Source organism: Scyliorhinus torazame, chromosome 2 (genome assembly GCF_047496885.1).
Source record: "Scyliorhinus torazame isolate Kashiwa2021f chromosome 2, sScyTor2.1, whole genome shotgun sequence".
In the NCBI taxonomy this organism is placed as follows: domain Eukaryota; kingdom Metazoa; phylum Chordata; class Chondrichthyes; order Carcharhiniformes; family Scyliorhinidae; genus Scyliorhinus; species Scyliorhinus torazame.
Window position 1 is genome coordinate 331,347,481 of NC_092708.1, and position 13,114 is coordinate 331,360,594.

At 50.1% G+C, this 13,114-nt stretch overlaps 1 protein-coding gene and 1 non-coding gene across 9 annotated transcripts in view; one reads left to right on the forward strand and one right to left on the reverse strand.

Annotated features, from left to right (window-relative positions):
• Positions 1 to 13,114, reverse strand: part of cep170ba (centrosomal protein 170Ba) — a 95,180-nt gene that overhangs the window by 55,220 nt on the left and 26,846 nt on the right. For all 8 annotated transcript variants that reach the window (XM_072489834.1, XM_072489838.1, XM_072489833.1 and 5 more), the window contains exon 7: positions 5,846 to 5,962. In XM_072489834.1, the coding sequence (XP_072345935.1) occupies positions 5,846 to 5,962 (117 nt within the window). The remainder of the gene's footprint in view (positions 1 to 5,845; positions 5,963 to 13,114) is intronic.
• Positions 9,966 to 10,038, forward strand: trnas-gga (transfer RNA serine (anticodon GGA)). Its single transcript has one exon. It is a non-coding gene; the product is annotated as a tRNA-Ser (tRNA).

The window sequence follows — 13,114 nt, forward strand, 5'->3', positions numbered from 1 at the left end:
AGTTAAAGAGTCAAAATTGTGTTTTTTTTTAATCAGTGACCTAGAACATTTTGAGACCTACAGAGTGTAATAAGAGCAAAATGCTGCAGATGCTGGAAAACTGAAATAAAAACAGGAAGTGCTAGAAATACTTAACAGGTCCGGCAGAATCTGGGGAGAGAAACACTTAACGTTTTGAGTAGACTATGACTCTCCTGAAGTCACATTGGACTCAAAACGCTAATTCTGTTTTTCTCTCACCACAGACGTCACCAGAACTGCTGAGTATTTCCAGCACTTTGATTTCATAAGCACTTTTTTAAAGCAATAGTAGAGTAGAAATAATAGTCTTTTGTATGGGACAGCAATAAAACACGGGAGGAAAATTGCAATACGCAAGGAAAGTTGCAAAATAAAAGATTTCCTTTAAAAAAATGTTTTTGTCTTATAGCGTCTTAAAAAAAAAAAACACAAGTCACTTCCAGCCGGAAAAAGACTTAAAATAACATGAAACCACACCACTCCACACAAAAGCATTCCTGGCATATATTTTAAAAATAGCTAAACGGAAATAAACATCAATATAATATTATGCACAGATTAAGTTGTGAAATTAGAAGTTATTTTGGAAGCCTCATTGACTTGTCATTCAAAAAATATTTTGTAAATTTGTTTGGGAAACATTCTCCCACTATAGATTAAGGGCGCGATCTAACAGTAAGGTTTCCAAGTGTCATCTGTGGTGGGTTTGGCTGGGAGTTTCCCGCCGGCTCTGTCGGCGAGTTGCCCACAGCTATCTAACCACACAATCATTTTTTGGACCCTGGGGAGATTCTCGCCGGTTTAGCGCACACTTGGAATTATATTCATCACTGGGGGGCTAAAATCGCTGGCCAGGTCGGCTGCTCAGAAATCGGGGTGCCATTGTGAAAGGGTGCCCTGATCTCCAAGTGAGCATGTGGGTCCCCCACACCCCGCACCCATTGGTAATGTGTCTTCCCCCCCCCACCCCCCCACCCCCCCGGCAACACATATGGGCATTACACCACCACCCCCCTCCAAGTAATGACACCCCACAATGGGGTCGCTGAGGGTCCCCTCCTTTTCAGACCTTTCCCTGCCCTCATTAGGAGCCCATTTTCCAGGAACCCCATCCTTTACCACACTCCCCTGCAACCTTCCAGAGGCCCGTTCATACCTGCCTTGCACCGCCCCACTCTTCATACTCCCCCTCCACCCTTCTTTCTTGAGCATGCACCCCCACATGGCCTGACCCTTGGCCATGCCACCCGGGCAGTCTAACAGTGATCCTGCTGACTTTGCAATGGGCATCTTGGCAATGCCAGGGTGGCAGTGCCAGGGTGGCAGTGCCAGGGTGAGATCCGGGGGCCACCCTGCCCTGTCCCCGACTACCCAGAGGCCAAAAATAGCCCGATACATCCCTCGGGTGTTGATCCGCCTGGTCCACGCTTGTGTAGACTAGTACTGAATGGGGTCCGGCTGGGGATTCTCTGGGGAGGACCTTAGATAGCGGGAGGCTGCTAGATAGGGGGTCCTTCCTGTTAATGAGGTGGAGGTTGATCTTTACTGGTTTCTCGCCACGTCTGGATCACGGCTACTGGAGCGGGCTGGTTACATCAGAAACGGACAGCGTCTGCCGTGGATTCAGATTTGGGCTTCTCCTGTGATCTAACCGGCTCGCCTCAATCTGTGCCAGGTGTAACGCAGTAGTTAAATCACGCCCTTAGTCACTTTTTGGGGGCCTGGGGAGCTTCTGACCAGTTAAGTTCACATTTGGAATTATTTTAATCACAGGGCAGCGGAACTCATGGCCAGACCGGCTCCTCAGAGATGGGGTGCCATTTTGAAAAGGTGCCCCAATCTCCAAGTGAGTGTGAGGGTCCCCCACATCCTCCACCCATGAGAAATGACCCCACCCAACACAGATGGGCATTACCTTCACCCCCTCTCTCTCTCTCCCCCCCCCCCCCAAAAGTGAGGACATGCCGCTATGGGGTCCCACTCCTCTTCAGCCCCCCCACAACCCCTTACAGGCCCCCCTCCTTCCAGAACCTCCACCCTTCACCCACTCCTCCCCAACAATCCAGAGGCCTGCCTTGTACCGCACCCCCCCCACCCCACCCCCCACCCCACCCTTCATACCCCTCTCGAAATGAAATGAAATGAAATGAAAATCGCTTATTGTCACAAGTAGGCTTCAAATTAAGTTACTGTGAAAAGACCCTAGTCGCCACATTCCAGCGCCTGTTCAGGGAGGCTGGAACGGGAATTGAACCGTGCTGCTGGCCTGCCCTGGTCTGCTTTAAAAGCCAGCGATTTAGCCCAGTGTGCTAAACCAGCCCCCGAATCCGCCCTCCTTTCACGAGTATGACCTCCCATCAGGCCCTGACCAGACTTCCAGGGTGCTGCTCTGCCTAGTCTACATTTGTGTGGACCGGTACTGAATGGCATCCAGCTGGGGCCTTCCTGGGGAAGTTGGTCGATCCCAGGTGAGCACGCTAAAGTCCGTTTAAAACTGACTTAAGCGAGCACGGCTCGATCATCCCCATTATGGGCGGGATCCTGATCGCATGAGGCATACTGGCTGTCGGGAAGCCCGCGGGAGGCTTCCTCTGGCATCTACCAGCCACGCCTAACTCCTGTTCAAGCGGGACATGGCCAGTAGATTGCGCCCTTTTTGATGTAAAAGTTTCTATAAGTTTGATGAGCAATAAACTGTGTGCACTTGAGCTCCCTTAAGCCGACATAATTTAATGCATGAAACTTGCATGTGGAAGATGAAATGTGAGTGATGCCTAGTATTAAATTGCTTAGTAAGAAATGGACCAGTAAGGATAGGTAAACATTTCAGTCAAGTCAGCTGTACAATTTACAAGCTCCATGAAAACAGGAGCAACAACCTAGTAGGTATTCCAGAATTTTTAATTACATTTCTATGCAGACCAGGTGTAATTATTTTTGATGGACGAGAAAAAAATTGTACACTGAAGTCGATTTAGTTAAGCTGTCTATCATTGGAACAATGAATAGGACCCTTCCAGGTAGGCAATCTATACTTCATCATTCTTCAGCCACCTACACCGTAGGCAGATACAAGAACAGCACAGCATTGGAGGAAAGGAGAGCGGCAGGAAGGGCATGAGTGAGGCACTGTCTAAAAGTCATAAATCATAATAACAGCTGTTAAAAATGATGTATCAAAGGAATGCTCATGTGTTGCAGTTAAATTTATGCAATTATGTTTGGTAAATGTTGTACAAATCATCTGAACATTGGAAACAATATGGAATCTAAACTTCCAAATAGTTTGCATTGGAGAGAGCTTGGATTAGAGTACTTGGGTTTAAGCTTCACTCAGGGAAACTGAACACAAGTATTAACTCAAGCGTCACCAGAGTTGCTGTGCTCTGGAAATGTATTCCTTTTGTGGTGGGTGTAAAATATTCAATGGCACTGGTGAAAGCAAAGCACTATGTTGCCTAGGCATCCTGCCAAACAATATCACCCACTATCAAAGAGACATTATCTGCTCATTCATTTTCCTTTGTTGCACAATTTTGGTGTGCATAAATTGAGTGCGGTATTTGCCAAGGTGACCATGACACCACTGCAAAACCATTCTATTGACTACTAAGTGCATGTATACATGCACAGTACTTGTCCACAATGGTTATGTTAAAGTATTGATTTCTTCCGCTGGAGACTAAAAATAATTTCTAAAAATGCAGAAATTGGTTTTAAATTATGTATACAGTGCACTATACAATTATTCTCTAGCAGATTTGAATGTAGCATACGTTTAGACACATATTTGTACAGATACAGGAGAATGATGGTAGATCTGTGTTCAATATATACAAGTTTACCCATTAACTGAAAAGGACATAATGCAGGGGCAATCTTGAGAAGGACAGCTCAAACAGATGACATTACAGAATTTAAGAAAAATGTGCTCCTATAAAGGCTCCAAATTAACCTACTTAAGATATAGCACCCAAACTTACATTCTCACTGGAAGTGGGTTGGTGGGGGGGGGAAAGAAGAAGAGAGCGGGTGGAAGAGAGTGAAAGGATCTTTTAAAGATGAAATACTAAGATATAAAAGGAATATATTCATTCCTATGGAATGTCTAAGCAATACACAATTCATAAGTTTTTTCGGAGAAAGATCAGATTTTACAATGCAATGTGGAACCTGGTTGAAAAATTGCTGAAACTCTACTTGATAATTTCCCAGTTGCAATTTATATCTGACTGTGGTTTTGTTTCAATACAAGATTATATACTGTTGACAGCTACTCATCTCACTTTCGTACTTATCCGCAACTGCATCAGATAGAAACAGAGATAGCACCAGTGAGTTAGAATATCACAAAGGAGGGAGAGCATCTGTGAGCTGGGGTGGGAGATGAAGATCTTTTACTGGTACTTCTCTGAACTAGAATGAGGGAGTTGCAGAGCGCGGGCAGCTCTGGTCAAACAGTGCCTTTGAATTGCCAGAATAGAGTGGGGAGGAAGGAAGAGTGCCTCTGTGAAATTGGGTGGGAGGTGCTTAAGGCTGACAGATAGTTCTTGAGAAAGTGACTGACTGTTGGTCTGTTGAATATGCATAAGCTCAAATGTGTTGCTGTCTTATAATTTATTTTATTAAAATTAAACAAGCATGTTTAAAAATACTGATAATTGGCTTCTCTACTTTTAACATTCCTACATATGAATGTGTCGGGTGTGCAGAGCTGGGAGAATTCATGGCTCTACAAACCCGACTGGCGGAAAATTGTCCTGGAGGTTCAGATTTTTGTTCGAGGGGAACCGGGCTTTATGAGAGTCATGCCCACTGCCCCCAAAAGTGTTTGTAGGCTGCCAGGTCGAGGCAAACTGGTGAAAAGTCCCGGCACTTTGTCTCGGCTGTGTAGAAAAGAATGACACTAAAGAAATAAACTTTCCAGCACTCATTCACTTCCAATGTCCCATCCAACTCATGCCATCTCATGCCTCACCAACCAAACCGCAATGGTACTTCATACCCTTCGTGCCAACTCATGCCCCTGCACCCACCCCTGCATGGCTCTTTATAGCCCTATGCCAACTTGCTGCTAACCCATGCCAACTATGCTCCCCATCCACCACTCTGCCCTTACACCCTCGATGCCAACCCACCATTACCCATCATGGGCAGAAAAACACTGCAGCTATTTTTTCTTTTCAAAATTTAGCGGGCAGGGGATTTAGTTCCTTGACAGCTGAACTGTTCCCTTTCATAGTTCCACTTAGTTTATCCTCTTACACACATTCAGTATACTTTTAACAATCCCAACAGCCACCTCACTTCTCCCAAAGCTGTCCCAGTACCATACCCAAAAAGGTACCCTACCTCCCTAAAGAACTCATTAGACCTTCTCCTACCGGGTCTAATGTGCACAGGTTATGTTTCCCATGCCCTCATTGTGAAAATCAGATCAGACTGAAGGTAGCTGTACTTTAACATGTACAGCTGCCTCCATGAGCTACAGATGTCCAAAGTTCGGCCTGCCTTCTATTCCTTCCCAAATGAAAATGATGAGATCTGGGTTCGGAACTTCCAGATCCAGGCCTCCACCACCACTTTGGAGATGCGCTCCGCCTGCACGCAAGTTCAGGCCATGGTCCCTGCAGTGAAAGTTAATTGATTGATTCTCCTCCACCTTCCTTCTCAAACTGATAAGTGATTTCAATCAAAGCATGTCTGAAATGTATGCTAAACAGATTCTCAATAATCAGATGACATTTTATGGAGATGGAATTTACAAGGTTTAGGCTGGCACTTTTAAGGATCATAATCTGTGTTAATTTCAGTAGCCAAATACCATTGCTGGGATCTCCTGTTTTTTTGGATTCATCTCTTTCTCCTTTGTTATCCATGTCATCATCACCCCACCACGAGGGTTGGCCATACAGAGGAGTGGGTCGAAATATGGCACCGTCTAAGGCAGAAAAAGATGAACAAAAGCACATAAACAAAATGTTTTGGTGATCACAATACAAGAATCCATAAGAGATTACACTAACCAAAACCAAACTGCAGACCTTTACTTTTTCCAACTGACATTTGTTATAAAATAATATAAGGGTTTCTCTCCACTGAACTGAAGCTTCCCGGTTAATATGTTCCACCTATACAGCCTAAGCATAAAATTACCAGTCCCAGTCCCAGAGCGGGGGCGTCCCGCTCCCAGAGCGGGGGCGTCCCGCTCCCAGAGCGGGGGCGTCCCGCTCCCAGAGCGGGGGCGTCCCGCTCCCAGAGCGGGGGCGTCCCAGTCCCAGAGCGGGGGCGTCCCACTCCCAGAGCGGGGGCGTCCCACTCCCAGAGCGGGGGCGTCCCACTCCCAGAGCGGGGGCGTCCCACTCCCAGAGCGGGGGCGTCCCACTCCCAGAGCGGGGGCGTCCCACTCCCAGAGCGGGGGCGTCCCACTCCCAGAGCGGGGGCGTCCCACTCCCAGAGCGGGGGCGTCCCACTCCCAGAGCGGGGGCGTCCCACTCCCAGAGCGGGGGCGTCCCACTCCCAGAGCGGGGGCGTCCCACTCCCAGAGCGGGGGCGTCCCACTCCCAGAGCGGGGGCGTCCCACTCCCAGAGCGGGGGCGTCCCACTCCCAGAGCGGGGGCGTCCCACTCCCAGAGCGGGGGCGTCCCACTCCCAGAGCGGGGGCGTCCCACTCCCAGAGCGGGGGCGTCCCACTCCCAGAGCGGGGGCGTCCCAGTCCCAGAGCGGGGGCGTCCCAGTCCCAGAGCGGGGGCGTCCCAGTCCCAGAGCGGGGGCGTCCCAGTCCCAGAGCGGGGGCGTCCCAGTCCCAGAGCGGGGGCGTCCCAGTCCCAGAGCGGGGGCGTCCCAGTCCCAGAGCGGGGGCGTCCCAGTCCCAGAGCGGGGGCGTCCCAGTCCCAGAGCGGGGGCGTCCCAGTCCCAGAGCGGGGGCGTCCCAGTCCCAGAGCGGGGGCGTCCCAGTCCCAGAGCGGGGGCGTCCCAGTCCCAGAGCGGGGGCGTCCCAGTCCCAGAGCGGGGGCGTCCCAGTCCCAGAGCGGGGGCGTCCCAGTCCCAGAGCGGGGGCGTCCCAGTCCCAGAGCGGGGGCGTCCCAGTCCCAGAGCGGGGGCGTCCCAGTCCCAGAGCGGGGGCGTCCCAGTCCCAGAGCGGGGGCGTCCCAGTCCCAGAGCGGGGGCGTCCCAGTCCCAGAGCGGGGGCGTCCCAGTCCCAGAGCGGGGGCGTCCCAGTCCCAGAGCGGGGGCGTCCCAGTCCCAGAGCGGGGGCGTCCCAGTCCCAGAGCGGGGGCGTCCCAGTCCCAGAGCGGGGGCGTCCCAGTCCCAGAGCGGGGGCGTCCCAGTCCCAGAGCGGGGGCGTCCCAGTCCCAGAGCGGGGGCGTCCCAGTCCCAGAGCGGGGGCGTCCCAGTCCCAGAGCGGGGGCGTCCCAGTCCCAGAGCGGGGGCGTCCCAGTCCCAGAGCGGGGGCGTCCCAGTCCCAGAGCGGGGGCGTCCCAGTCCCAGAGCGGGGGCGTCCCACTCCCAGAGCGGGGGCGTCCCACTCCCAGAGCGGGGGCGTCCCACTCCCAGAGCGGGGGCGTCCCACTCCCAGAGCGGGGGCGTCCCACTCCCAGAGCGGGGGCGTCCCACTCCCAGAGCGGGGGCGTCCCACTCCCAGAGCGGGGGCGTCCCACTCCCAGAGCGGGGGCGTCCCACTCCCAGAGCGGGGGCGTCCCACTCCCAGAGCGGGGGCGTCCCACTCCCAGAGCGGGGGCGTCCCACTCCCAGAGCGGGGGCGTCCCACTCCCAGAGCGGGGGCGTCCCACTCCCAGAGCGGGGGCGTCCCACTCCCAGAGCGGGGGCGTCCCACTCCCAGAGCGGGGGCGTCCCACTCCCAGAGCGGGGGCGTCCCACTCCCAGAGCGGGGGCGTCCCACTCCCAGAGCGGGGGCGTCCCACTCCCAGAGCGGGGGCGTCCCAGTCCCAGAGCGGGGGCGTCCCAGTCCCAGAGCGGGGGCGTCCCAGTCCCAGAGCGGGGGCGTCCCAGTCCCAGAGCGGGGGCGTCCCAGTCCCAGAGCGGGGACGTCCCAGAGCGGGGGCGTCCCAGTCCCAGAGCGGGGGCGTCCCAGTCCCAGAGCGGGGGCGTCCCAGTCCCAGAGCGGGGGCGTCCCAGTCCCAGAGCGGGGGCGTCCCAGTCCCAGAGCGGGGGCGTCCCAGTCCCAGAGCGGGGGCGTCCCAGTCCCAGAGCGGGGGCGTCCCAGTCCCAGAGCGGGGGCGTCCCAGTCCCAGAGCGGGGGCGTCCCAGTCCCAGAGCGGGGGCGTCCCAGTCCCAGAGCGGGGGCGTCCCAGTCCCAGAGCGGGGGCGTCCCAGTCCCAGAGCGGGGGCGTCCCAGTCCCAGAGCGGGGGCGTCCCAGCCCCAGAGCGGGAACGTCCCACACCCAGAGCGGGAGCATCCCACCCAGACCCAGAGCGGGAGCATCCCAGACCCAGAGCGGGAGCATCCCAGACCCAGAGCGGGAGCATCCCAGACCCAGAGCGGGAGCATCTCAGACCCAGAGCGGGAGCATCCCAGACCCAGAGCGGGAGCATCCCAGACCCAGAGCGGGAGCATCCCAGACCCAGAGCGGGAGCATCCCAGACCCAGAGCGGGAGCATCCCAGACCCAGAGCGGGAGCATCCCAGACCCAGAGCGGGAGCATCTCAGACCCAGAGCGGGAGCATCTCAGACCCCGAGCGGGAGCATCTCATGCCCTGAGCGAGAGCATCTCATACCCAGAGTTGGACGAGTCTGGTGATCTGGATTCGATGGCTCCTTAATTGGCCTCTGTGTCTGGTGCATGTCTGCACACTGTCAACAAGTATCATAATGCAAGAATGCGGTACTTAGCACCAGTTCCGTATAAACACCCAGCCACCTTGCAAGTTACCAATCTGACCACTCAGAGTGAGAATGGGAAAGTTGCTGAGAAATAAAAAGTTAATATTTTTATTTTATTTGTTCATGATATGTTAGCATCAGTGCTAGGCTTACACTTATTGCCTATTTCCAATTGCCTTTAGAAGTGGTGAGCTGCCTTCTTGAACTGGTATATCCCCAGTGCTGTCAGGGAAGGAGTTCCAGGATTTTGACCCAGCAACAGTGAAGAAACGATGATATATTTCCAAGTCAGGATGGTGAGTAGCTTGGAGTGGAACTTCCTGGAGATGATGTTCCCATGTATCTGCTGCCTTTGTCCATTTAGATGGTAGTGGTCATGGGTTTGGAAGGTGCTGTCTGAGGAGCCTTGTAGTGCATCTTGTAGATGGTACACACACTTGCCACTGTGTGTCAGTGGTGGAGGGAGTGAACTTACTTTTTATGGGATGTGGGCATCCCAGGCAAGGCCAGCATTTGTTGCCCACCCCTAAATGCCTTCGAACTAAGTGGCAATTTTAAGAGTAAACCACAGCATGCGAGTGACATGTAGGCCAGACCAGGTAAGGCAGGCGGAACCAGACGGGTTTTTACAACAATTGGCAATGGTTTCATGGTCGCCATTAGACTTCTAATTCCAATTTTTACTGAATTCAAATTTCACCATCTGCCGTGGTGGATTCAAACCCGGGTCCCCGAGCATCATCCTGGGCGTCTAGATTACTAGTCCAGTGACAATACGACTACGCCGCTGCCTCCCCTAATGTTTGTAGATGGGGCACTAATCGTGCAGGTCACTTTGTCCTGGATGGTGTTAAGCTCCTTGAATGTCACTGGAGCTGCACTCATCCAGGAAAAAATAATATTTTTAAGGCAGGCAGTTTTAATAAAAATATTTATGGGTGCTGCAGGGGCTGAAATGCACCAACTCTCCCAGGAACATGATTTTAATCAGGTTGGATAAATTTCCTTTAAAATTGTGTCTTTGTTACAGTGCCCTTTAAGGGACTATTTAGCCATTCATTAGTTTACAAAATAATCTTTAATGAGAGACTGTATGAAGGCTGAAATAGCTCAGTTGCAAAAGCATTAGACTGGATTTCTAAAGGTCCTTGGTTTAATCCCAGGTTTCAGCAGCACTGATTCTGAGTGAACTTATTTGTTCAAAGTTTTTCCCCCTTTAAGGAACTTATGATTTGTTCATTAGTCAATTTGTTTAATTGATTGTTACTCAAAAGTGCATCAGGAGAGATTTGTGAGATACTGTTGGTTGGAGAAGAGGCAAGCATTTGTCAATACTAGACATATTATAGTTACAGAATTTGAATTAAGTAAAAAGATTGGCATCTGGTTTCTACTGCATGAATTAACAGAGGGAACCAATTTGGCGAATTGGGAGGTCATAACTCTGGATCCGAAAAAGTCAAATTTGAATATTTTCTTGATAATGAGCTAGGCTGTGAACTGCGCAGGTGCAAAGGGATGTATTTGGTTATCAAGTGTACAAAAACCACTAAAAGCAATCAGAAAAGCTATTGGAATGTTATTTTTGTATTCCAAACCCCGAGTTAAAAACTAAGGAACCAATGCTTCAGTAGACAAAGTTTTAGTCAGAGGCCATTTGCAGTATTAAGTTCCATTTTGGTCCTGCAACTTAGGAAAGACATTTTGCCTTGGACTGTTGGTGTACAGATTCATCAGAACGATACAAGGACTTAAAGCTTTAAATGGTGTAAATTTGCCCGCATTGACCGAGGTTGAGGGGGTGATTTAATTGATGTTTTAAAAAATGATAAAGGGATTTGGAAGATAGTGAGGCACTGTTCCCACCAGGAAATACTGCATATGGGGATACAGTCTTAAAATGGGAATCACTGTGTATACACATGTAAAATTCAAGTTTTTGAAACCACATTTTTAGGCAATGTAGGGGGTCAACTTATACAGGAGCAATATTTGAGGAATCGGAATTGTTTCATGCAGGAGCCGGAGGGTGCGTGACCCGATTGGTGCCATTTTGGAGCAGTTTCCCCCACTCCAGAGGGTCGCCCCCTCTCAGCATTGCCCTGCCTGACATTCCTATTTACGATTACTTTTGCTCGCTTTCTCCCTCTCGCGGATGCTCTTCTAAACCTTCACTCACAGTGAGGGTTCAGACAGCATAGCTGCAAGTGGGACAGAGAGGTGGATTGGCCATGCTAAATTGCCCCTTAATTGGAAAAAAAATAATTGGGTACTCTAAATTTCTATTATAAAAAAAAGGAGACAGGTAAATTTTTTGTTGGGCAAAAGCATCTAGGAATATGGAGAAAAGGCAGGCAAATAGAGACCAGGAGGTCTGTGGCGAGTAACTCACCACCTGATTGCCCAAAACCTGTCTATCATCTGCAAGGCACAAGACAGGAGTGTGACGGAATACTGCCCATCTTCCTGGGTGAGTGCAACTCCAACAACACCAATGAGGCTTGATTGGCAACCCATCCACGCTTCAACATCCACCCCCTGCAGCACCATCCTGAAATAGCAGCAGTGTGTACCATCTACAAGTTGTATTGCAGCAACTCACCAAGTCTCCTTCAACAGCACCTTCCAACTCACAACCTCAATTACCTAGAAAGGTCAGCGAATGTACGAGAACCTGCAGGTTCCCCTCCAAGTCATACATCATCCTGACTTAGAACTGTATTGCCAATCCTTCATTGCTGCTGGGTCAAAATCCTGGAACACCCTCCCAAACAGTACTGTGGACTGCAACGGTTCAAGGCAGCAGCTCACCACCACCCTCGTATGGCAGAATTAGGGATGGACAATAAAAATAGTGGACTGGCTGGTAATGCCCAAGTGTCATTAAAGAATAAAAAAATCAGATTTAATCTAACTGAACAGAACAGATTGAAGGGTTGAATGATCCATTCATCTTCCTATTTATCTTTTATGCTTTAGCATCAAGGTTTAACTTCATTGTCTCCGCTGTTCTGGAGATTTGCCAATCCATGAACCGATTATCTCAACCACAAATCCTATATGATTTTTAAATCTCTCCACAACTGCATACACTCTCTTCTCTTCCCTGCAAACAACTCCAATTCTATTTCCCAGCCCTCACCCTCCATCTGATTTAAGATGGACTTGATGACACTCACCATGCCCACCATCGTTGTTTTACCCTCAAATTTCCTTCATCAACCCTCTGTACATAGTTCGAGTTGCAGTTTAGTCATTGAATTGGTCAATTCGAAAAATGCAATTCAAAACCTTGTTAAGTGTAGGATACAGTGTTTCTGACTTTTCTCATTAATGCTAAGGACAAGTTTCAAAAGAAAGATTTAATATCCTAAACTGATTCAAGAAATATTTGCCCAGCAGTTTATGTCTTTCAAAACCTAGTAAAATTACTAGACTTGAGATCAACAAAGTACAAGGTTCTTCTTTCACTAGTCCTCTATTTTTTACGAATATATTAGCCAGTCCTATGATTAATCGAGGACAAAAGGTTCGGCACAACATCGCGGGCCGAAGGGCCTGTTCCGTGCTGTATTTTTCTGTGTTCTATGTAATTACAAAAAGGTTGGGCCAATGACATTGATGAAGTAAATGTTGTAGAAAGTGGGATACAAGATTTATTCAAGTGTTTGGGTCGTATATTTGATGACATACAAACATCTTAGCCCGACTCTTATGGAGATTCCCAATAATTTGTTCCTGAACGACGATAGCAAGATAAAGTATTTTCTGACCTACTGAGCTTTTGTTTTCTATCTAACCTACAATGCAGAAACATACTGTTAAATGCGATAACAAATCTTCATGTTTCCTCAAAAGTCCTAATGATGTGGAGATGCCGGCGTTGGACTGGGGTGGGCACAGTAAGAAGTCTTACAACACCAGGTTAAAGTCCAATAGGTTTGTTTCAAATCACTAGCTTTCGGAGCGCAGCTGCTTCCTCAGGTGAATAAAGAGGTGGGTTCCACAAACACATCTATAGACAAATTCAATGCAAGATGACACTTTGAATGAGTGTCTTTGCGGGTAATTAAGTCTTTACGGGTCCAGACGGTGCGTTTGGAGAGGGGGATAATCATAGGTTAAAGAGGTTGTGAATTGTCTCAGGCCAGGGCAGTTGGTGGGATTTCACAAGCCCAGGCCAGATGGTAGGGGGTGAATGTAATGAGACATGAATCCAACGTCCCGTTGAAGCCGTACTCATGCGTG